Below are 24,798 nucleotides of genomic sequence, written 5' to 3' on the forward strand. Positions count from 1 at the left end.
GGCCTTCAGGTCTCAAAACCTATAGAGACCTTCGACTCAGTTATAATATAGCAACGTTTGTGTGGAGACGTAGGCAAAATTCATTTTGACTCATTTGGCACCTCATAATCAACATGCATGCAGCTTTAGAATTGTCACATTAATTTTATGGTATACAACAGCATAATTATATATGCATGGTGATCTACCAGTGGTGTAGGAAGAGATCTTATCAAGCTGCACTAAATTTAACTTTTTTCATTAAAAAAACTAGAGCCCCCTCCATTGAGAAATTGCTTCCTACACCACTGTTTACAGTACGTTACTGTACTATAATTTAATATCAATGTTCTGTTTATAATGATGACCTGATGACACAGAAGTGTTATTTGTGCACTGTTACTACAACATTCTCATATGATGGATCGTGTACATTCCTTTGTTGATTAGTGTCTCTCGGCCTGTTTACTGTATTATAGCACTGATTGTTTTCAAAAACAAACTGTTCACCATCAAATGCAATATCATCAATGTAATCGTATTCATTGTCTTCATTCTCAGCACCTGTACTTGTAGCGTTAACAAACTGCTGTTCTGAAATCACTTCATGCAATGAACTTTCTTGTGGAGGGGATGTCTGTTCAGTGTTTTCACTGGCTTCATTCGTTTGCACTCTATGAAGCTCCCGTAGTGTTCGTCTTAGTGTTTCACCCTTCATTCTGATCCTCCGATGACAAAAGTGCAAACAAAGAAGGATGCCAATTGCAGGTATAACTCCCACAAAAAGTGGAATAACCCAATAGTAGTTCACATCTGTAACTAGAGTTTTTTTAAGTTATACTGTAAGAACTTGTGCAAGTAAAATACCTTTGTCATGCTCCATTTTGTACCTCCACTACCTTGCTCTAGGCTCTTTGTATATGTTCTTTACGTCTGATAAAATTATTCCATAGGGTACTAATTCCCATGCATGCACTACTTCATTTACGTCGGCAAACTTTCTGTAGTATCTTTGTCCTACACTATACAGTTAACAGTTTAGCTTTCAATATACAATTAGTCAATAATGAGCAATTATGATAATGAAACAAAGATTAAATACACCAAACAACCAGGAAACAAACACAGGATATGAAAATCATATGATACACAACTTATAAGTCACTATGAACAATGGTAAACTACAAGTAATCGAATATTAAGGCCACAATAATTCAGAGGTAATTAATGTTGTGATATAGTAGTGTCCATTTATATAATTATCACATAGAACGAGTGTGCATGCATATGATCATGAGATCAAGTGTTGTATCTACGTATATGCTACTGTGTTACTTCAAGCGATTGGAAAGTAGTGATGGTGTTTTGGATGTGGAAAATGGCCCTGCATGGTATAGGTATAGTAGGAGAATTTCTGATCCCCAGTGATACGCGTAACGCATCCACCTATAGTTGTTTGACAAATTTCATAGACTTTGGAATAGTTCCTATATTCTATATCAGAGGTTCAAATCCTATATATAGGAGTTCCCATAATATTATGGTATATGTTTCTACTAGTGTACTATATATCAGCTGAGGTTACCTATATATATAGGATATAGGAGTTCCTATATAGGAGGTCCTATAGCAACCTTTGTGTGGGAACCTAGGCAAATTCATTTTAACTCATTTGGTAGCAATCGATTCACACAATCACAAATTGATTACTGCATGCACAGTATACCGGAGCGTATTATGCATGCACATAGCTATACTGTTATTACGTCGCTATATAATTATGACAAATCTATACATTTGCATTGATAATGAAATGCACATGCTGCAATATCAACAATTATAGCAGACTGCATGCAGAGTGTATCAATTGTTGTACCCAGTATTTCCTGTATTTTATTTTCTGGTTCCTGCCTCCATAGAAAAAATAAAGTATGCTTCACAGTCTGAAGAGTGGATCTATATACTAAATTAAATATATATAATATTATAGCAGAAGTTGCAAGCAGTTAATTAATATACGATCGAATAAAGAGCCTGATGCTGCTTTTGTATAGTGTATAATATTATAGTAAGCAAGCAAGTGAAATAATTGACTATTATAGTAGTAATAATAATTAGCAATTCCCCAGAGAGCTGCAAACAGCACAAACGCAACCACATGCAAACTCAACTTACTTCTAGAGTTACTGCAGTGAACTTGACAGTAACTATACATCAAGTAAGTTCACACAATCCATGTCACACACCACCTATATAAGCATTACAATTGCAAGTGCTAGAGACTAAGTATATGAAGTGTATTAAGACAGGTATAATAACTATGACACTTTCATAGTCACTGTGATCTCACATTCGTGCAGTGTGCTTTGTTGTTTTTTCTATTTTCCCAGCTGACTTTGACAATGATGGCACCCATCACACATACATGTATGGTCGTGGAGTGCTAGCATTACTTGTTCTCTAGTTGTTTTAACTCTCTACTGGGCTCAAAAATATGTAAGAAAACCCAAACACTTACTCAAGTTGAAATTGAAAGTGCAGATATAATTATATCCCAGGATCACCTTGATGAATGTACCATCTGGTTACGATAATATCCTTTCTGTTTCTGAAAGAAACGTGTGAGTGATAAATTAGAGAGTAGTTGAATGAAGACATGCATGGGTACGAGTTGCTTATAGTATAACCTTATAGTGTGCAATACACTTCCTCCACACGAGAGTGATAACCTCTCAATGCCTTTGGAAGCAGGCAGGAAGATAAATGAAAGATAATACAGTACATCTAATAAATGACCACAGTGCAGAAGGTGATGACAATGAGCCAGACTATGAGAATTTGGTGTCTCCAAATTATGCGCAGTGAGCTAGTGAAGCCACAATGACAGCTGGGCAGTGATACTTGGGGGGCAGTGATACTTGGGGCACCCACACCGATTCACATCTTCTACCATGTATAGAAAAAACATGGAAGAGGTATGAATTGTGCACTGTGCTGCACAATATATTAATTGCAAAGCTCTTAATATCTGTTTTAGCCAGATCTCAGTGTATTTTTCACATTTTTCTACTATTTCTGTGAGATCTTCCTTAAAATATGTGGAAAGGACATTATAACATGCCCTTGTGGTTTTAGACAGCTTGTGATTTGTTGTAAATAGTGAGCTGTCACTATTCTTGTTAGCTAATGGTAGCTTTAGTTGCCTGATCTTATTTAGCAAGTTTGGTATTAGTGTTCTATACTGTTTATCCGTTTTGTATAAATAGCATGTGTGTCTCTGTGCATGCATGCATGTGTATACTGATTTCGATTGTTGTTACCTGAACCTCTGTCCATCTGACCTTAAAATCTGCCATTATTCCACACTAGAGAACAAAAGTAAACTTTTATGCAAGGTGAAAAATCAGTTTGTTTCGCCCATCCGTTCTCCTCCGGCAGCTGTCTGATTATACGTTCTGTCTGATAATTGATACTTTACTCTAGTTCATAGATTTAAGCCAGAATAGCTCACAGTTTAGTGACTGACTACTAGCTAGCTAACTGCAGCAAGATCTGGAAGAGAAAGGGTGCTCAGCTAGATAATCAGATACATTTCTGTATTTTGTACCTTGACTCAGGCTGGATGGGGGTGCTCGAGCACCCCTAGCACCCCTCCTGGCTACGCCCCTGGTCAGTTACTACAGTTAACATCCACAAGGTTGAACAACAAACCACAACGACCATCACAATGTATACAATATTATTGGACTTACTTTGTTGTTGGAACAGCTATAGGCCAAATTCCTCAGTGTATACATCTCCTACTTATTTTCTATATCGATTGACTTGATTAGACTTGAGCTCCCTCCACTGGACACAACATCAACCCTCAGTACAGCACTGTAGCCATGAGTATCATAACCAAGTGGCAAGAGGGCTTGCTAGCTGAGCAGCCCCTCCCCCTCAATATTACTAACAAAACTGTATTAAAAGCAACAAAACGGACTCTCTCTGACATGCCCAGTGATATATTCCAATATGCTTAGTGATTTATTGTAGAAATAAAACTAGAGTTAAAATCGACAAAAATATCAATCTCACATGATCTAACATGCGTGCAATTAATGCTAGCACTAGGTGACACACGATACTACTTATCGCTATAATAGTTAAAGAATCAGAGATACTCGAGATCAAGCCGCGGTGGTTGAGGACTTCTATGTTTCATTACAATTATTAAAATGACGTCATACACATGTCATACTGAATACTATAATTATGATGGATCTAAAAACACATTTCTTCTTCTGACATCAACGTACTTCGGACATTAGACAATGTGAACCTCAAAGTGCCGAATTCTTTCAATGTTTTGTTTCTTAAAAGCCCCCTGACAATTGGGGAGCAGTCAGTGATCACAGTCTCGAGGTGGAACACCTCTAGAGTAGCGTTCTCAGCTAATATATCACCAATAGCATCGGCGTCCTCAGTAGAGACAGAAATATAAGGTGTTATTATGAGGTATAGGTGCTTAAGTGATTTGTTTATACTCAATGCTTTAAAAATGGGTAGTAGTTTTGACTTTGTAACAGTAGCATAATCAATACTGAACGAAACTTCAAGGAATTGTAAAGTTGTATTAAACTGGAACATGTTGGCTAGTCCGGTGATACTAATGTTTGGGTAACGCTTCGAGATAATTAGCTTTTTTAGACATGTATTAACTTGCAGTCCTTGCAGTAAACCACTCGTTACAGCACTTTTATGATAACGATGTTTTAGTATCAATACTTCAAGATTTTTGTCATTCCGAAGATACTGACCAATTGCAGTGTCAAAAAATAAATCATTGTAACATACCAGCTCAAGTTTTTTAATAGAAGGCGATTGAAAACTTAAAACTTCAGAGGTACATATATGTTTGGGATAGAACAAAGTTAGTGATTGCAAGCGGTGGTGGGTACGTAAACCATCTGTGATGCTGACGATTCGATCATTTGAGGAACGAACAAATCTAAAGACGTCGTCAATGCCCCTGCTATGTTCGTTAATGCTGATATCGAGTTCTTTAAGTAGCGGACAATCGAATACAGTCCTATAAAACGTCTCAGATTGTCTGTGGTACAACTGGTTGCAAAAATTAGGGAGAGAATATTTCAGGTATTGTATGCTTAGTTTCCAGTGTTTTATGATTGAAACAAGCTTTTTAGCGGTTGACAATGCAACAAAAACACCGTCTACAAGATTTGGTTTTTGGTCTCTGTGGAATTCAAGAGGAAATGGATATTCTGTCAGAGAAGGTGGCAAAATTTTCTTGTGTTTCTTCAACTCTTTTACATTCAATCCCACTGAAATACAGTTACTGATTAGCTTATCAACAGGTTGAAATGTACAGTCTACTTCTATTCCATATTTAAAGTACGTTACAAGCAAATGTATGACCAACACTTCAATGGAGGAATGTGCTATAAAATCAAACAACAACTCTTCATCAGCTGGTGATACTAGAGTACATTTCAAGGTAGTCAAACAATGCTTTGACTTCAAAATATGGAGTATTTGCTTTACAATTTCTCTGATCTTGAGAGGCCGAAATCAATTTCTACAACACTTAAGTTTGGAGATAGTTGAATAGCGTCAATTGCTATTGGAAAATTAGCTATATTATGTGGAGATAGTTGAATAGCGTCAATTGCTATTGGAAAGTTAGCCATAATTATTATGTGGAGATAGTTGAACCTCAGTCACTTTGATGAGTGTGAAACTTTCTAATTCGGGTAGTATCCTATCAATGAGTGTATGCCAAGCAGGAAGAGTAGTCACAGCGGTACATGTAGACGTTTTCATATGTGTTGCTCTTGGAGAGAAAGACTGTGAGCATGTTTTCATACCTTCCACTAGTGTGGATATATCAAATTTATCGATTTTATCCAACGAGGACACGTTACTTTGAAATCAGCAGAAGCTATAATGTAACCAAGTGCAATTAAGTATTCAATTCTCCCATGCACGAGCATTTCGACCTAACTCATACAACACATTGTTGTACATGTACTTCATAACTTGTGTATTTTGGCTTTCATAGATCGATAAAATTTGATCTTCTGAGAATGTGCACTTTATTTCGGCTTTTGAAGATCCTTCCTCATAGCACACGTAAGGATTCGGAAAGACACACTGTGTCCATGGGTCATTCAGTTTAGTCAATCCAGCTAAAAACAATAGAATCATCTTATAGGATTCATCACCAGCCTTTGTTTCAAACAAGATCAACTGCTCGCGTGGGATGATATTCTTACAAATGTAAAATGCAGCGAGGAAGTCGGAGAAGTACAACAAGCGAGTACTTAGTCCAAAGTTCACCATTAGCCCACCGTCTGCACATTTCCCACGACAAAGTTGTTTTACCAACTCCTGGGGCCCCTTTAATCAGCACTAGTTTTGGGAATTTGCCCTCTACTTTGGAAGCTATCTGGTCCATTGTGATTCTCTCTCTAGGAAAGCTATTCAGCTTGCCCTCGACTATTAGTGACCAAGACTCTACAATTTTCTTTTTCGATAAAATTAATGTTTACTTACATCCGCACATACTAGGTTAACAAAATGTTTAACACATTCGAGAGGATATTAATTTGTCATCAACAGAATTGAATCGTAAATACTAGTTAAATATAATCGATAATTTCGTATTGCTTCATCTGGTTGAATTGTGGGACGATTACCAAATTTCAGTTCTACAATAAAGTAATAAGACAAGGAGTTGCATTAAACCTGGCCCTATGAATGGGATAGTGATACCCCCTGGGCCCAAATTCACTTTCTGACTACATTATAAGGATTACATTTCTTAAACAAAATAGCCTTTCACCATGCATGCACCCTGGCAAATTGAATCCACTAATAAGCCTTTGTTAGATTGATTATACCCCCAGGATACAATTAAGTTATATACAACACATGCACTCAGGAAGCATGGCACATTGCAGTCTATAATAGGTAATGCAAAGGAGACTGGAACCACTTGACCTATATCTAGGCATAGTTTTTATAAATACAGACGTCGATTTATAAATCTGAGCATATAGATTATAAATCTTGGCATGGATTTATAAATACAGACGTGGATTTATAAATACACCACAGATATATAAATACGGGCAATTTTTTTAATTTTGACACATTTGGCACCCCATAAATTCGTGCCACAAGCAGTTTATTGGCCCTTGTAGTAGATAATGATATTGGGCCTATAAAGGCCCTTGACCACAATCTACTAGTATACCGGGCCAATAAACAGCTTGTGGCACTCATAGCCATGTACTAACTATTACACAGAGTTCAGAGAGGTTAAATAATACGTAGAAAACACAATTAATATTATTCATTTTAAGGTTCAGCGAGACGAGACTGCATGCATGCATGTATACCCGAACTCAGTAGAGAAAATAAAAATGTAAGAAACACCATTATACAAAAATTAGTGCCGCATCACTATCACTATACGCACTATAATTATAATAATTTTATATCTAAACCTGTGTATACTGGGTAGCTGCTTAATTAAAAAATAATGTTTTTCAACTAACTTAGAAGTTTACAAAAGACTTAAGACAATCACATAAAAAACTTGGCTATAATCATACTAAATATATGATAAATGTTGTTTAAGTTTATCATTAACTACAGTACACTGGCCAATTGCTTCAGAAATGAAATCCTTGCATTTTTCCAATTGCTCCAGGTTTTTTCGAAGCTGTATATATACATAAAGCAAGATAAATTATACAACGACCATTATATAATATTATGCAGCCAAAAATATAACAAATTGATATTAGAATTTTTGGTTTGCTATATATAAACATCTGATCAGAATACTGTATAGAGGGTAATTTTCGTGGGGCAAAATATTTGTGGTTTTCGTATTTGAAGGTCTGACCATGAATATTTTACCCACGAATGAAGCGACCTTGCCTACCTTTATACCTGCAGTGCAAGCACAGCAACCACGAAAATATTATCCACGAATTGACTAAATACTGCTCAACCACGAATATTTTGTCCCCCGAAAATTACCCGCTATATACGGTATTGTACCGTAATCTACTACGATTACACCCACCCTAATTTCACGCAACAGCTATATAGATAGGACGGACTTAACTAGCCTCTATACACAGGCTCTCCTTTATATTTTTTCTGTTCTTTTATCACAATCATAAGATAAAATACTGTATTAATCGTTCAATGAGATAAAATACGGAACTAATTGGAGGAATAAAGAAAGAAATAGACGTATAGAGTTAGGAAAAAGGAGAGCCTGTATCGGGAAGTCGCGTGAGGGTAGAAGGGTGGTAGAAGGGTGAAAATGAGCGTGGGCATGCTGAGCTAGAGATGTTGGACTGCCCACGTAGAGATTTATGACTAATAAAACCATAGATAGCAGAGGTGATCTATGATAAAACTTTTCCTGCAGCAAGCTGAACATGGAGTTTGAACTGGAAGTTTGCAAGCTTGCACTTACCTTATAGTAGATCTACTAGACTACTAATATAGCAGGGGCGCAACTAGAAATTTTACGGGAAGGAGGCAACACCCGCGCAAAATGTTTGACCGGAAACCACACCCACTAATTATCGCGTAGAAGTGCATGTAAAATGGCTCCAGTAAACTGCTATTTACCTGCTCTTCTTCTCTTTTCTACATCAACAAGACAGGGAAGAGCTCATTTCTGCTCGTTCTATATACCTATAGTTAGCTAGTTATTCAGAAGTTATATAGCTAGCCAGAGCTATTAAAAGCTAGTGAGGTGAGTCACATGACACTTGAAGTTCAATAGTACAGGAGGCAAGGGCCTCCTCTGCCTCATTGCTAGTTACGCCTCTATATAGTCTAGATTGTGTGTTTTTTGACAATCACCACCAGCTTGTCTCAGTATACAGTACAGTACAGTCTTATTAACTCTGAATGCGTGGGAGAATACCTTACATCACGATTGTGGGCTACATATCGCCCACGTTAATAACAATCCTTGTGGATCACGCGACTTCCCAAACCAGGCCTTTCTTTTTCTTAACTGTACGCCCATTTTTTTCTTTGCTGCCTCGTTTCGTCTTCTACCTTCTATTTATGATGACAATGACAACAGCAAGAAAAGTAAGGCCTGGGAACGAGGCTAGGACTTAACTAAATCGCTAGATATTTATTAGCTTCGGTTCCAGACCAATAAAATCTATTGCATGTGCATGTATATATGCATGGTGCACATGTGCTTAATCATAGGCCTGGACTCATGCCCATGCACACCTATATATTATATGTACAATGGCCAATTATAATAGCTGGCTAGCTGTGGCTAAGTTATGCTCTCTATAATTATTGTGTTGCCGAGAAGGCTTGCACACTATAGTCTGAAGCCAGAAGAGGCTCTTATCTCCACCACCTCTATGGTTTTATGGTCGGGATGTCTGATCATGCATGAGCTTGGTTCCTGTAAAGACTGTGGCAAGTCTTTGTGCTTCCAACTGCAGGATATCCCGACCATATGACCATTGTAGAGGTCGATAAGAGCCTCTTCTGGCTTCAGACTATAGTGCATGTACATATATATGGGTAAATAGTGATCGCGGGCGTTGGCTCGCGACTATATCATACACTATCATACACAATTTACTATCCCGTGCCAATTATGAACGCTTGTGGCACTCATGACCATGACAAACTTATTGACACTGAACTGAAGTGATCCTGTATCAGGAACAATGGAACAGGGTCACTAAAGTAGAAAGCTGTACCAGGAACATTGGAACAGGGTCACTAAAATAGAAAGCTAGAATTATAGCTCCTGCTAGCTTAGCCAATTGTATCTGTTAGCTGACTCTGCAGTGGGATCCTACTCCATGCAGGACCTGGAGCCATACTTCTCTGAGACTCCAGGCTTCTTTGCTGTGACCCTAATCCACAGTGTATATATCTATACGTAGTACCACTACCTGTTCTCAGCATGTACTCCAGTTTTATTGCTCCTGAGTTGCTGTGCTAGACAGTTAAGACAAGATAACAACATCACTACATGTACTGCATTATATATTACTCTTCTGGTTTCTGTATAATCATGTCACCAGCCGAGGGTTTGCACTTTAGTGCTCTAGCATGCATGTAACTTGGTCTATATAATTATTGTACGTGCATTTACAATAAAACAACAAACTTACTTGTATCGATTTTGCTGTTCAGACGGTGGGCTTCTAAAGAAAATTCTGAAAGTGCATGTATAAGCATAATTATACACACATTCTTTCAAAGTATATGCTACAGTTCCAATCACAAATTAATGTATAATACCGTATAGCAGGTAATTTTCGTGGGGTAAAATATTCGTTATTTTCGTGGGCAGGCTGACCTCCACAAAATTTTAACGTAGGCGTGGCTTATCGGAACGTAGGAATGCCGTGCAGCCACGAGACTAAACAAAATTTTTACTCACGAATACCACCGTTTCTCGAGTTGAACGAATTTTTTACCCCACGAAACTTACCCGCTATACGGTAATTATATTAGACACTATAGTTGATAAGATCTATACATGGGAAGTACATGGGAAGTACATGGGAAAAGTGCCTCAGAGCAGGTATACTATGCATAGGACTTAGTATACCTGCAAATTTACTTAGTATACCTATATAGTATTCCGTTGTCAAGTAATTGTATTGTAGTCAAGCGGTTTGCGCATGCGCACTAGTATCTAGACACTAGCTGTTTTGTCGGTGTCCATATGATTTAGAAGCCCTCAGCCACTTTAGTACCCTCGCTACGTTCAGGATACTAAATCAGTGCCTTTGGGCTTCTAAATCCCATAGACACCTCCAAAACAGTGTCTAACTATTATTTATATCATGTTTGCCATAAATACTGAAATCTGATTGGCTAAAGGAAGTGTTTTATCCAACTTAGAAAATCATGTACTTACTTAGAAAATCATGTAGCAAAGATTACATAAGAACATTCAAATATGATTGGCTAAATACTCATGGTTGCTATGATCTAAAATGCTTAGACACTGTTTAGGAAGTTTCCACATGATTTAGAAGTCCTCAGGGCTATATATATATATAGTAGAACCCTCACTGTGTTCGGGATACTACAACCAGCCCTTTGGGCTTCTAAATCATGTAGAAACTTCCTAAACAGTGTCTAACTATTATTTAGTAATGCATGCATTACTGTATGCCTACCGCATTACTCACCTAATGAATTGTTTTATCTTCTCCCAAACTGATAGAGTCACTGGTCTATATCGTAATAAACAATATAGTTTGATCTTATAATTGCAACATCAATATCAATTAAGAAGAATCTGAAAGCACCTAGGTGCTGATGCCTTGGTAGAGGCACCTAAACATTTGCATGCAACTTATATGCTGCATAGGGAATCTGGTGCAAATAGTGGGAAATGATCTATCATGCATGATTTGCTAAAAAGGATGCCAAAAGTTCAAAATCCATAATTAATGACTGGTGTGGTGCAGCTTTTTTCAGCCTTATTTCTCACTCTTACAGCTACTAATAGCTAGCGTACTATTATAGCTTAAAGATACACAATACGAAGTGTGAGTGTATATATAATTGTACTAACGGGATAAAGATTTCATTCTTTAGGTCAGCAAGGTTGATCAATGGCTTTTCAGGGTTCCTCTCAGTTGACAGGTCAGATGGCAAACTGTCTTCATGGCCTTCAGGCATCTTACCTATACATTTTCTCGGTCACTAGCTGCATGTATATAAACTATTATTATTAGCTCTTACTCGATACAAGCGTATCTTTATTTAAAGCGCATGCTTTACTGGATGTTTTTCCATGCACTCTGAAAGGACACATTTGGTACGCTGTTATCTTGTCTGATCATGCTGAGAGAATTAATCAGTATGAGACAAGACTTGGACCCTTTTCCCTTTTTCAAACTTTGTGATGTAGAGAGGGTTGCATGCATGCTTGCCTTAGCGAATTATGCTAATAATCCAGTTTCTATACATAATAATTATGAATATACACTGCACTGCAGGATGCATATTCATGGTGAATAGCAGCATGCACACAATACCATCAGCGCACAAAAGAGTCACTGCATACTGTAGAAACTGGATTATTAGCGCTTACTTGACTATAAGTGTATCTTTATTTTAAGCCCATGCTCAACTGCAGGCTTTTTATACTCGAATTGGAGCGCTTTCCCAATTATGCGAAGGTTATTAGTGAAATTTTAGAATTGATTCAGCTATCTATGAGCTAGTTAGCTTGTACAGTGCATGATAGCTATATAGCTGGTGATATCCATCTGGAAGGACCCTCTGCATGGGCATGCTGTTACCTTGTCTGATCATGCTGAGAGAATGTGAGACATGGATGAGGTCGATCCTTTTATTCCAAGTTTCTGATCAATATGAATGTTTTTAAAATATGAATTTAAAGCTTATTATGAGCTGGTTGCAGGCCAAGAGTCTCTGTGTCTTGTCTGAGCCTTCGTTGCTGAGTGCATGTAGCTAGCTCTTGTGCCAATGCGCAGCTTTCACGAAAAGTGGGTCACTATATATATAGTATAGTACAAAAACTGTCTAAAAAAACAAATAATTATCGTGCCGGTCCATGTGCATGACAGACAGACAGACACACACATGCACAGATAAAATCTCAACGTTTATCACTATGACGGGACTCGCTTCGCTCGTCTCAATAACTATGCATATAAATACGATAATTATACTGTATGGTGAAAATTACCATTTCCGATGCATGCAGAAAAGGGCATGTATATAGATAGGGCTTATATATAGTACTGATGATTGTTTTTTGGCTCACCACCATTTATAATATTAAGACACAAGCTGTTTGCACTGACACACAAATCCCTGTGTATGCGTTCCACTAGATCATTCCGCGTTTGTAGTGCCTGTGGCAGAGCTGTAAAGACGAGTGTAGTATTCATAAACTCATTGATTCTGGTCGATGTATTCTTTAAGAAAGACTCCAGATCTGTTGTAAATAAGATAATAGTTATGTGTTTCCTAATTAAAGTATCAGGCCAACAATAAAAGTAGACCACACATTATATACATGCAGGATTGGCAAATTTAAGAATGAAAATAAGTAATACCGTACCCTCGCGAAAATACGCCCACCCTTTTCTGAGAAGTTTAGGCTTATTAGGGGACTGGACGTTTAATCGCGAACAGCGAGTTTTCATTTGAATATACGACCATCCGCGGCCTCAAATCGAGGTTTACACTTTGCTCTATGACAATTCTCTATTTATTTCACATAGTATGAACATTTCATTGACAACAACAATGTTGTACTCAGCCCCATGCAGGCCCACACATGCAGGTTTGTGAGACATGGAGGCATTCTTGGTGCAGCTGGATTGATCAAGTAGCTTCTCTGTGTCACTGTATAGTGTAGCTGTATACTATAGTTACATATAGAGCTCACTAGCTAGAAATGAATTATTGGTGCTTTATAAACCACATTAGCCTCGTTCCCAGGCCTTACTTTTTCTTACTGTTGTCACTGTTCATCCATAAAATAATAAATAAATCATAAATCGTAAGAAAGACATAGAGTGAGGCAGCAAAGAAAGAAATGGGCGTACAGTTAAGAAAAAGTAAGGCCTGGTTTGGGAAATCGCGTGATCCACAAGGATTTTTATGAAATTGGGCAATATGTAGCCTACAATCATGATGTAAGGTATTCTCCCACGCATTCAGAGTTAATAATAAGACTGTATTGAGACAACCACCAAGCTATGGATGCTGCAAGTCTGTCAGATAATGATGACTAAGCCGCTATTCTTAATCTATTCTAGTAGATCATCTAGCTAAGCCTAAGGTATAGCTAGCTATAAGTGCTTGCAAACTTCCAGTTCCAAGTCCATGTCCAGCTTGCTGCAGGGAAAGTTTTATTAGTCATAGATCTCTGCGTGGGCAGTCCAACATCTCTAGCTCAGCATGCCCACGCTCATTTTCACCCTTCTACCACCCTTCTACCCTCACGCGACTTCATGATACAGGCTCTCCTTTGTCCTAACTCTACGTCTATTTCTTTCTTTATTCCTCCAATTAATACCGTATTTTATCTCATTGAACGATTAATACAGTATTTTATGTTATTGAAGGATTGTGATAAAGAACAGAAAAAAAAGAGAAAGGAGAGCCTGTGTAGAGGCTACATTAACATTACTGTTTATGTCTAGTTTGTTTTGGGGAGGAAGATGCTTCTCTACTATGATCATAATTATTATGATTATATAAGTCATCTGGGTGCCTGGTTGAGTTGCACAGCCTGTAGTGTTCGTGTTTTATAGTGACCTCATCAAAACTCAGAGGAAATGAGGCCTACAAAATGACGTTATAAAGAAAGGATGGATCTGCATAGAGGTTAGATATCAAAGTTTACAATGTGCCAGACGGCATATAGTAATATATACTGCATGTTCGTGTGTTTGTTCCATCCAGCTCTAACTATAACTGCTCTAATAATTATATTACAGTAAGTATAGGTTGTACATAGGATTGACAGTGCAGTTGTGTGTGTTTTCTGAAGAATAGATACTGACTGAACAAACTATTGGGTTCTGTTGTTTTTATCTTCTTGTCACTTTCACTAAAAAAATTTCATTCCATCTTTTGAGAACTTCATGCAAATTATTTGTTACTTCCTGTAGAATAATACGCCTACTTCCTGTAGAATAAGTGCGCTTCCTGTAGATCATGATTCCATGTACCCTACTGCATGTTTTTAGCCAATCAGAGATGATGTAATGTATATAATGAAAGCGCCACGTGGCTACGTGCTGATGCCTCGGTGGAGATGCCAAAGCTACATAACATAAAGCTACTATATAATAGCTTTTATTCAGTCCAATAATTACAATCATGCATGCAAACTCAAAGAGTGGGTAATGATCGATCATGATTGCTGTTAAAAACGATCGATGCTAAAGTTCAAGTCTAAAATTAATGACTGCCGTCTGCAGAGCCTTGCAGCTCTCTTCTCACTCTTGCAGCTACCAATAGCTAGCGTTCTAGTGCAGAGCTAACTACTAAGTAGAGTAGCAACATTCGGTAAACAAGTTTGGCTGTGTGCTCTTCTGAAAAGGCTGCAATGGCATTCTAAGTAAGCAAAACTATAGGCATAACTCGAGAACGAAGCATTATTTTTCAAATCCACGAATTAAAATCCAAGTAAACATGACTAGAAGCCTATAGAAACTCTTACTTGCACTTGATTCATCCTTGAGCAGCTGTAGCAGTCTACATACACAGACACACAAACACACTACCGTATACCTCGCTTGCGCATGCGCACCGAGGCATAATGAGTTCCAGTGTGTTGTCAACTAGCCTCGAGTCCAGGCCGCAAATAACAAGACCGGCTGCTATAAGGCTATAATTATACAGTAGAAAAAAAGTAGGGCCGGGAACAGTGACAAAGCAACACGCATGCACATTGAGGTCTCATCAAAGGGCGTGTCTCTTACTAATAAACTCAACACGCGCGAACTCTTAACAAAAATTTTTAGGCGTGGTTTACCTGAGTGCATGCAGTACAGTGCATGTGAAGAAGTTTTGTTGCACTGAGATCAAAGGAAACATATATTTCACAGTTCCTGATTGTGCCTTAGATATTGGCATAGCGGTTGATATTGGCACAGTTAAAAAACCAGTAACACAAGTTGAAGTTAACTGTGGTCAGCATTATATATATTCATGACATCTGGTGCATGTTCAGCACACCACACAAGCATGCAGTTAAAAACTATAGGTGTCCTATAAAAGGAGTGATAATGTAGATGGAAAGCAATGTACAAATCAGTTGCTAACACACAACTTCACTCATGCGCATATTGGATGTATTGACTCAGTATAATAATTGTGCCGTTTTCCCTGGCAGTGTCACAACTATTACATAATCAGCGAACAAATTCAAGGCAAACAATGTTTACTACGAAAATTCCCGTACATACGGTAACAATTAGCCTAGGGGCCCTGAATCAATCATCATACCAGTTTCAAATTCACGAGGTCCAAAAGTATCCAATGGTTTTTGTATTCTTGAGACACAGTCTTCTTTAAATTTCTCGAGCATCTTCTTCACTTCTTTGGTAACCTTCTCCTTTAAAGTGCCAGTCTGCATTAATTATTCGTTATGCAATAAAAGATTAGACAGGGTGTAAAGGTAACATAGAGTTACATACTAAACATTCGTGGTCGAGCAATGCATGTCAGTTCGTGGGATATACTTTCGTAGTTGCTGCGTGCACTTGTAGGTAAACATAATAGTCAATGTCGTTTCATTCGTCGGTAAAATATTTGTACTTAGAAATTGTGCTTACAAACAAATCCTGATCGAATTGTTTCTCCAGATCCTGACATATTTCCTTTTGAGTAGGCTCTGATAGGCAGTGAGACAATTCTTCTTTCTTCGCAACTGCTTTAGCTAACACAGACTGTATGCAAGTTAACTCTTCATCTTGGCCTACATTTACATGAAGTTTAAAAGTGCAGTCTATTAACTCAATTACCTTTCATTATTTTGCTTATTCTGTCAGTATGTATTTGCAACTCGGATGAAGCAAAAGTTAGACAGTAGTTATATCCGATAAGCACCTTAGTTCTCCAAGTTGATACACACGTGTCCCTCATAATTTTTTTAATCCTATATATAATAATTATGAGCGAAACAGACACAAAGGTATTGAATCATTGCATGATAATACGTGTAATAATTATTATACCTGGCTGCCAGGACGAGTAGACCACTAGCATCTTCAAGATGTCTAACAATTCCTGATGAAGATAAGTCTTGAAGAGATTGGTGGGGGCTCATTCCTTGTCCAGTTTTCTCTATCTCCAGATACGGATAGTTGTACAAGGATCGGATTGCATTTTCTTTGTGTTTTCCCTCTTCCTCTAAAGATGTGTCAGCAAGACGTCTACTATTTTGGTACCATACACAGCTGATAGGTAGGACAATGTCCGTACTGATTTTGCACATGGGAATGCTGGTTACTTTGCTGATACTTTCACACATGATCTTGATCAATTCTTCAAGCTTCTTTTTGTCAGACTTTTCCATAGTTTGGTAAGCAAAATCCATTTTGGTGATAGCTACAATCAACCGTCCGTCAAAAAATGCACCTGTGAGTGAAAAATTAAATCACTTAACGAATTCAGTATTATGCCTCGGTGCGCATGCGCAAGCGAGGTACACGGTAGTGTGTTTGTGTGTCAGGCTGCATGTGTGTGTGTGTGTGTGTGTGTGTGTGTGTGTGTGTGTGTGTGTGTGTGTGTGTGTGTGTGTGCATGTGTGTGTGTGTGTGTGTGTGCATGTGTGTGTAGACTGCTATACAGCTGCTCAAAGATCAATCAAGTGCAAGTAAGAGTTTCTATAGGCTTCTAGTAATGATTTTAATCCGTGGATTTGCAAATTAATGTTTCGTTCTCGAGTTATGCCTAGTTTTGCTTACTTAGAATCCAGTGGGGGGCTTTGGGGGCTTGAGTACCCCCTGGCCTTGATGACAAGCCTGAAGGATAAAATCTAGGGCTATAGCTATTCTGGATAGCATAGCGGTTACATTATCATGGCCCCACCCATGCATGTAGTTTAATACTGAGCGCGCATGAACAGTTATTATTGATGAGTCATACAGGAAACAATCGTGATTTGCTGCAGAATAGCTAGGCTTGAAAAACAGATGACCTTTTTTTTAGTAAATATTTTGGTGACTTTTTAGCTCCCCCTATCAAAATACCTGGAATGTTCAGCAGCAGCAGAGGACCATTGGATTTGCATGAAACACCAAGTTCACAATTTTAACCTTATTATGCCAGCATAATGATCGATCTGTTGTCTTCGATAGGATAATTATAATTATAGGAAATGATGATTATTGCCTTTCTAACGACCTACGTATAGCCTATTATGCCCCAAACTATGCCAGCATAATTTACCAGGGCCTACTTATGCATGCAAATTAAGTTAAAGAAACGCCTGCAGTTCACTGTACTGGAATTTCAAGAAACGCTAAGTGATGAACACTAAAAACAATTTACTGACAGAAGAAATGTATTGTGCTGCATGTCATGTGATCCAGTGATCTTCATAAACTCATTGTTCTAATACCGTTTGACCTTCTGCATGTGCGTACGTGCGCGAGAAAATAACTAATTAAATGACAAAGGTATAGTGTTAATTTAACAAAGAAATTCACTTTATAGCAGTGTTAATTCAGCATTCACTTTGCTATTTTGACATAGAAGTACAATAAATTGGTGAAATTCAGATGACATAATACTTTGTTGTTTTGACATAATTTCTTTGCTTGAATGACAAAACATTGTAGGTTGTTTTACCTTTGTCATTCTAACAAATATTATTCTGTCATGTGAGATTCATCACCGGGACAAACTTTTGTTTGTTAAATTAACTCAGCTCAGGTTAGTGTAGCCATAGATTGAATAGGGAGAGGGATTGGAAACGGAAGTTACCTCGAATTATATCCGCGCTACGCCGGGGTTTAATCGAGGCTGTGTATCTAATGTTGGTAAAATCTTGTCTGCTAGATTATACTGCATTTGTACTAAAACTTGCACTTCCAACTGACACTTGAGACCATATGGGACACAGCACACCGATGAGTTGCACAGTCTTAGCTATATTAGAAGCATTCTAGGTACATAAAGATCTCATAGCATGTTTTGTACCTCTAGCTCTCTTCACAAAAGTCAAAAATGTATTTTTTCTTTTTCAACTGATGCTCACCATTAGGGGGCATGAGAATGACATTTTAGGGGGGCTCTGAATATCTTGTAGTGATCATAATTCATGAAACATTGTTTCCCGCGTGTTGAGCAACCGTAACACAGATTGACATCAAAGGCTCTCTGGTGCCATGCTGCAAATTCAATGTAAAATGTCACGTGACGCTACTTCCGTTTCCAATCCCTCTCCCTATTCAATCTATGGTGTAGAGTAAGTAACCTATCTTCGCCAGATACCTATAATCGGCGGCTATTGCTTGAAGCACAAGACGATTTTGCACAAAACTAACTACATGGACCTACAGATGGGTAAGAAAGTAACAGCTCCCAAAAATTTGGAAAGAATAACTCGCTTGCGGACGGAGTGGTGGTCATGAGAATTGAGCTGCCGAATTGATCAATTGTCGTCAGTGAGACATTTATCTCCGTCTTTGCACGCTTATTAAGTACTGAAACTACAGCACTAAACAATACTTCTTGGCACAACTCTAACTAGTGAGCACTACTTGCAGGCAAAGCAGCGTTAGCTGCAGATCGAGCCCCACCCAGCTAGGCATGACGAATATTTTGCAAAAAATAATGCTGATTCAGCAATAATTATGCACATAATCTTCAGTGCGGCCTGGAATCGAGGCTAATCCCTTTAATTATTGCTGACTGTGTACAATTGTTGCTGAATCAGCATTATTTTTTGCAAAATATTCGTCATGCCTAGCTGGGTGGGGCTCGATCTGCAGCTAACGCTGCTTTGCCTGCAAGTAGTGCTCACTAGTTAGAGTTGTGCCAAGAAGTATTGTTTAGTGCTGGTAGTTTCAGTACTTAGTAAGCGTGCAGAGACGGAGATAAATGTCTCACTGACAACAATTGATCAATTCGGCAGCTCACTTCTCATGACCACCACTCCGTCCGCAAGCGAGTTATTCTTTCCAAATTTTTGGGAGCTGTTACTTTCTTACTCATCTGTAGGTCCATGTAGTTAGTTTTGTGCAAAATCGTCTTGTGCTTCGAGTAATAGCCGCCGATTATAGGTATCTGGCGAAGATTGGTTACTTACTCTAGCTGATTATCTTGCTGAGCACTCCCTTTCTTCCCAATCTTGCTGCAGTTAGCTAACTAGTAGGCAAGCAAAACGATTAAGTCCCTAAACTGTGAGCTATTTTGGTCTAAATCTATAGACAGTTCTTGTTCTTTGCTAAACTAGCTTCTTCTAAACATCAGGCCACACCTAGAGAAGTCAATTATGACGTCATAATTAAGAGGCGTGGCTTCCGGTCAAAATGTCGGCGCTGCGGCTGATGGGTTTTGCCCAGAGGAGGTACCCCAATGTCAAAAGGTCACTAATTAAAACATCACGTGGGCTTATGTTTTACATGTAAAACTGAGTTTACCCTCGCGCCCCAGGGTTTATACACCACCACTAGCTTCATCCTCTTCATAATCATAGCAGAAAAATCAGTTGAGCTATCGCGCCCCAGACGAAACAGCTTGAGAGAAGAGATCTCAGATTTAATTGCAACCTTTGACCTTTGATTGCATTCTTCGAAACCACAAGATATGGAAAATTAGCCTTCTGTAGCTAGGGTATAAATTTTGATGTACTGGTTTGTTGCACTGGATAAAACTAGGTATAGCAAGCTTTCCAAACAAGCAAATAAACGGTCAAGAGCAACAGAAACGGTAGCTGCTATAATCCAAGCAAAGGTCAAGAACCCAGGACAAGATGATTAATGTTTCATTAAAAGTGACCCTGTTGACCTTGGCTTACCTCCTCTGGGTTTTGCCCCCTCTTCCAAAAAATCCTGGCTACGCTCCTGCCTTTTTTTGTAAAATTAACTGTTTTGAAACCTCCCTTTCAACATTCCTGGATCCACCACTGCTCTAGGCTGCACTGTATAATGCGACAGGGCATGTATAGTAGTATTATTGCTGTAACTCCTCTACACTATAGAGTTGGCATTCTTTTTAGCAGTATAAGCATTAGCCTAGTTGCGGTACTTTCATTTTACATACAATACATAATTATGATGGTGCAAAAATATCCATTTAAATTGCTGCTTGTTTCCTTAGAATTGAGTGTGAACATCTATTGTGCCTGGATATCGATGCCTTTAATCCATTAACCAAACCGACTTTTGATAAACTAAAGCCAACAGAGGGGTGCATGTCAGTGGGTGGTTCCCTCAATGCGCATTGTCTGTTATTGAATGATATACAGAGAAATAAGTACGGGTCTGGGTGGTATCGCGACTGTACCCAGAATATTGTACAGTACGTGAATCACTGATTCACACCACATGCACGCGTGCAGTTATACTCTCAAAACAAAAATAAGTTAACATACTTCTATCACTAGTATTTAGATCCCTGAAGAAATCAGCATTCACAACTCCTCCAATACTGTCAGTTGTAGTGAGAAACACATATGCTGCACTGGAGGCCACAGCTGCCATGGCAACCTTTTGAACACACTTGCTGTCCTCTCCAAGCCCAGGGTTATCGAGGAGACACACTTGCCATCCTTCCTCCACTCCACCAAACAACTCAGGAGCTGACACTCTCAGAACCACACTGTCAGGTACCTGCATGATATAAGTTTCAGTAGAGCCAGCTGCTATTATTTAGTAGATGGCATATACCGTACAGATCTCGGCGACTTATAGCACCAACAATTATAACTTCACACTGTTAGGAAATTGCTGCATTTGGGTGTTATATATATAGCCGCATGCAGGAGGTATATAAATATTGTGTGTGTGCAGGGTTCATCTAGTGGGGAGGGGGGGGGGGGCAGGGGTGAATGTTCCCCCAAAAATGCTCGATCAGCTTCCCCCCAAGAATAATGACATTATTTTGCCTCGGTGCGCATGCGCAAGTGAGGTATACAGTAGTGTGTTTGTGTGTCTGTCTGTCTGTCTGCATATTGTGTGTGTGTCTGTGTAAACTGCTACAACTGCTCAAGGATCAATGAAGTGCAAGTAAGAGTTTCTGTAGTTCCTGTAGTTTCTGTAGTTTCTGTATAGTAGTCATGTTTTCTTGGATTTTAATTTGTGGATTTGCAAAATAATGCTTCGTTCTCGAGTTATGTCTAGTTTTGCTTATACTTTGAATACCATTGCAGCCTTTTCAGATAAGTGCGTAGCAAAACTTGTCCATAGAGTGTTGCTATTCTACTTCGTAGTTAGCTCTGCACTGGAACGCTATACCTATTGGTAGCTGCAAGAGTGAGAAGAGAGCTGCAAGGCTCTATACTGATGCAGCCATTAATTTTTAGACTTGGACTTTTGGCATTGAGTTTCCCTATGGTCTCTGTTTTTCCTAGCAGCAAATTTTCATCATGATAAGTATATATTATAGTAGCTTTATACACTGTAAAAACTAGTGGGTCATTGTAACATACTAGTGAGTCATTTAAACTCATGAGCAGTAGGTCACACACGGGTCGGATGGTTATGTCGATTTTGACTCACTTTAAACGAAATATCCCGTATGTTCAACTGAAGATGCAGTGGCGTAGCCAGGGGGTGGCAAAGGGGACAAATGCCCCCCCTTTTCCTGGATCTCTACTATACTCATGCAGCTCAGGTTAGTGTATCTGATTATCTTGCTGAGCACTCCCTTTCTTTCGAATTTTGATGCAGTTAGCTAGGCAAGCAAAACAATTTAATCTCTAAACTGTGAGCTATTCTGGTCTAGACAGTTCTTGTTCTTTGCTAAGTTAGCTAGCTAGCTTCTCTAGCAAATAAAACATCAGGCCACACCCAACTAAATAATTATGATGTCACAATTAAGAAGCGTGGCTTCCGGTCAAAATTTCGGCGCTGCGCGGCTGATAAGTTTTGCACTCTCTTCCAAAAAATCCTGGCTACGCTCCTGAGATGGGTAAGTTAAACCCATGCAGTACAAGAGTCATATTAACCTTCTCAGTGAGTTCATAATAATACAGTATTGTGTCTAAATTACCCACCCTAAAATAATTACCCAGTCTATATAACCATGCATTTGGAGGCACTATACAAACATGTCAGATGCTACAGTACTTCATAACTGTGCTAATCTGGTTGGGAGAAGTTTGTATGCTAGTGCATGCCGCCATTGACATAATTATGGTTATGAAGTATATATAGTCCTATGTAAGGGTGTAGATTAGTCTTAATATGCTTCAGCAAGTGATCTGCAAAATGTACATACCTCTGGAGTATGAGCTAGATAACTAGCTGCACTGTAAACAATAGCAGACTAAATTAGTGGGCGTGGCTCCAGCTATCAGGACTAGAGATCAATATTAATGAGAGCTGCATATGTATGTAATGTATGTATACAGGTACTGATCATGAGCATCCGGTCAGTTCTACCCTATGGGTAACAGCAATGCAAGACGAGAGTATCACACTTCAGTGATTCATTTGAAAGTTACATGTTATCAACACAATACTAGAGTAAACCACTGATTATCGAACACGTGCTATTTTCGAACGCTTGTTCTCGAGGACAGTGGCTCAGAGCACTAAGCTGATAGTACCTAGGTATAGACAAGGTAAAGTTCTATTCAAGTCCAAACTCACGGCCAACAAAAAGCTTCTTCCGGCGGAGTGACAGGGCCAAATACTCAACTATTGGAACAGATTTAGTTTGAACATAATTATAGCCACGATTCTTTGAACTCTCTCTCTCGTATCGACAGAAGGCTCTAAGCAGCTAGCTACAATGCATGAAAAAGTCCAGTATTGCCATCAAAATCCGAACGATTATTGCCTTTTTCTTTATGATCTCCGGTATTGCCATGACGTAATACTGCAACTTTAGGAAAAAAATGGAGATTATGATAAAAAGGTATTAATCGTTTGGATTTTGATGGCAATACTGGACTTTTTCAAAAGGCCACCATTGTCTAACGGTTTGAAGTCAGACCTCGAAACCAGAGCTGTACATAGTTTACTAGTTGTAGATTACGGTCATGCATTGTAGCTAGCTGCTTAGAGCCTTCTGTCGATACGAGAGAGAGAGTTCGAAGAATCATGGCTATGTTCGAACTAAATCTGTTCCAATAGTTGAGTATTTGGCCCTGTCACTCCGCCGAAGAAGCTTTTTGTTGGCCGTGAGTTTAGACTTGAATAGAGCCTTACCTTGTCTATACCTAGGTACTATCAGCTTAGTGCTCTGAGCCGTTGTCCTCGAGAACAAGCGTTCGAAAATAGCACGTGTTTGATAATCGGTGGTTTACTCTAGTCTGGGGGCAAAAATCAATAGAATTAGGAGATCTCTTTCTTCTCTCCCCCTCCCCTCTCTGTAGGTCTATATGCCTAATCCCATGGCATCACAGCACAATCGTCATAGAATTCTGTACTATACAATGGTGTGGTACTCTCGTCTTGCATTGCTGTTAGATAATCCTCAGTACCTAGTCGCTATGTAGAGCATGGCTACAGCAGCATTAATTATACAGTTCAAAGGTCAACTCCGAAGTAGCTAAGGTAGGTGAACTATCGAGTAGCTAAGGTGAACTATACTAGTAGCGCTCAGGGCCACCGTATATCCTGCATAATTCTGGAGATGCCAAAGCTACATAACATAAAGCTGCTTTTACACGTGATAAACAATTTAATTTTGCTGCATGCAACAACTCAGGAGTGGGTAATGATTGACCATGATTGTTGTTAAAAACGATCGATGCCGAAAGTTCAAGTCTAAAATTAATGGCTGCATTATAGAAGAGCCTTGCAGCTCTCTTCCTCACTCTTGCAGCTAGCAATATATAGCTAGCGTTCTAGTGCAGAGCTAACTACTAAGTACAGTAGCAACACTCGGTAAAAAAGTTTGGCTACGTGCTTTTCTGAAAAGGCTGCAATGGCATTCCAAGTACCGGGGGTGGGGGTAAACAAAACTAGGCATAACTCGAGAACGAAGCATTATTTTGAAAATCCACGAATTAAAATCCAAGTAAACATGACTAGAAGCCTATAGAAACTCTTACTCGCACTTGATTCATCCTTGAGCAGCTGTAGCAGTCTACACACACACACACAC

At 38.8% G+C, this 24,798-nt stretch overlaps 1 protein-coding gene and 1 long non-coding RNA gene across 8 annotated transcripts in view; both read right to left on the reverse strand.

Moving 5' to 3' along the window:
• Positions 1-96: 96 nt before the first annotated feature.
• LOC135337733 (uncharacterized) lies at positions 97-3,963 on the reverse strand. Of its 6 annotated transcripts, XR_010395276.1 has the most exons (6): positions 3,732-3,963; positions 2,498-2,587; positions 2,155-2,228; positions 1,856-1,942; positions 847-1,425; positions 97-798 (listed from the first exon to the last, which is right to left on the reverse strand). It is a non-coding gene; the product is annotated as an uncharacterized LOC135337733 (long non-coding RNA). The 6 variants fall into 6 exon arrangements; XR_010395274.1 differs by having other exon boundaries at positions 2,498-3,963; XR_010395275.1 differs by having other exon boundaries at positions 1,856-2,587.
• A 3,387-nt stretch (positions 3,964-7,350) lies between these two features.
• The window catches only part of LOC135337711 (uncharacterized), a 28,776-nt gene continuing 11,328 nt past the window's right edge, over positions 7,351-24,798 (reverse strand). The window contains exons 7-16 of one of the 2 annotated variants that reach the window (XM_064533664.1): positions 21,116-21,353; positions 16,749-17,151; positions 16,536-16,669; positions 16,347-16,489; positions 16,018-16,141; positions 12,818-12,988; positions 11,594-11,705; positions 11,205-11,249; positions 10,173-10,217; positions 7,351-7,711 (exon numbers count right to left, since the gene is read on the reverse strand). In XM_064533664.1, coding sequence (XP_064389734.1) covers positions 7,639-7,711; positions 10,173-10,217; positions 11,205-11,249; positions 11,594-11,705; positions 12,818-12,988; positions 16,018-16,141; positions 16,347-16,489; positions 16,536-16,669; positions 16,749-17,151; positions 21,116-21,353 — 1,488 coding nt within the window. In that variant the 3' untranslated portion in view covers positions 7,351-7,638. Of the gene's footprint in view, positions 7,712-10,172; positions 10,218-11,204; positions 11,250-11,593; positions 11,706-12,814; positions 12,989-16,017; positions 16,142-16,346; positions 16,490-16,535; positions 16,670-16,748; positions 17,152-21,115; positions 21,354-24,798 lie in introns of both variants that reach the window. The other variant, XM_064533663.1, reaches the window with a different exon arrangement.

This window comes from Halichondria panicea, chromosome 6 (genome assembly GCF_963675165.1).
Source record: "Halichondria panicea chromosome 6, odHalPani1.1, whole genome shotgun sequence".
Taxonomy (NCBI): domain Eukaryota; kingdom Metazoa; phylum Porifera; class Demospongiae; order Suberitida; family Halichondriidae; genus Halichondria; species Halichondria panicea.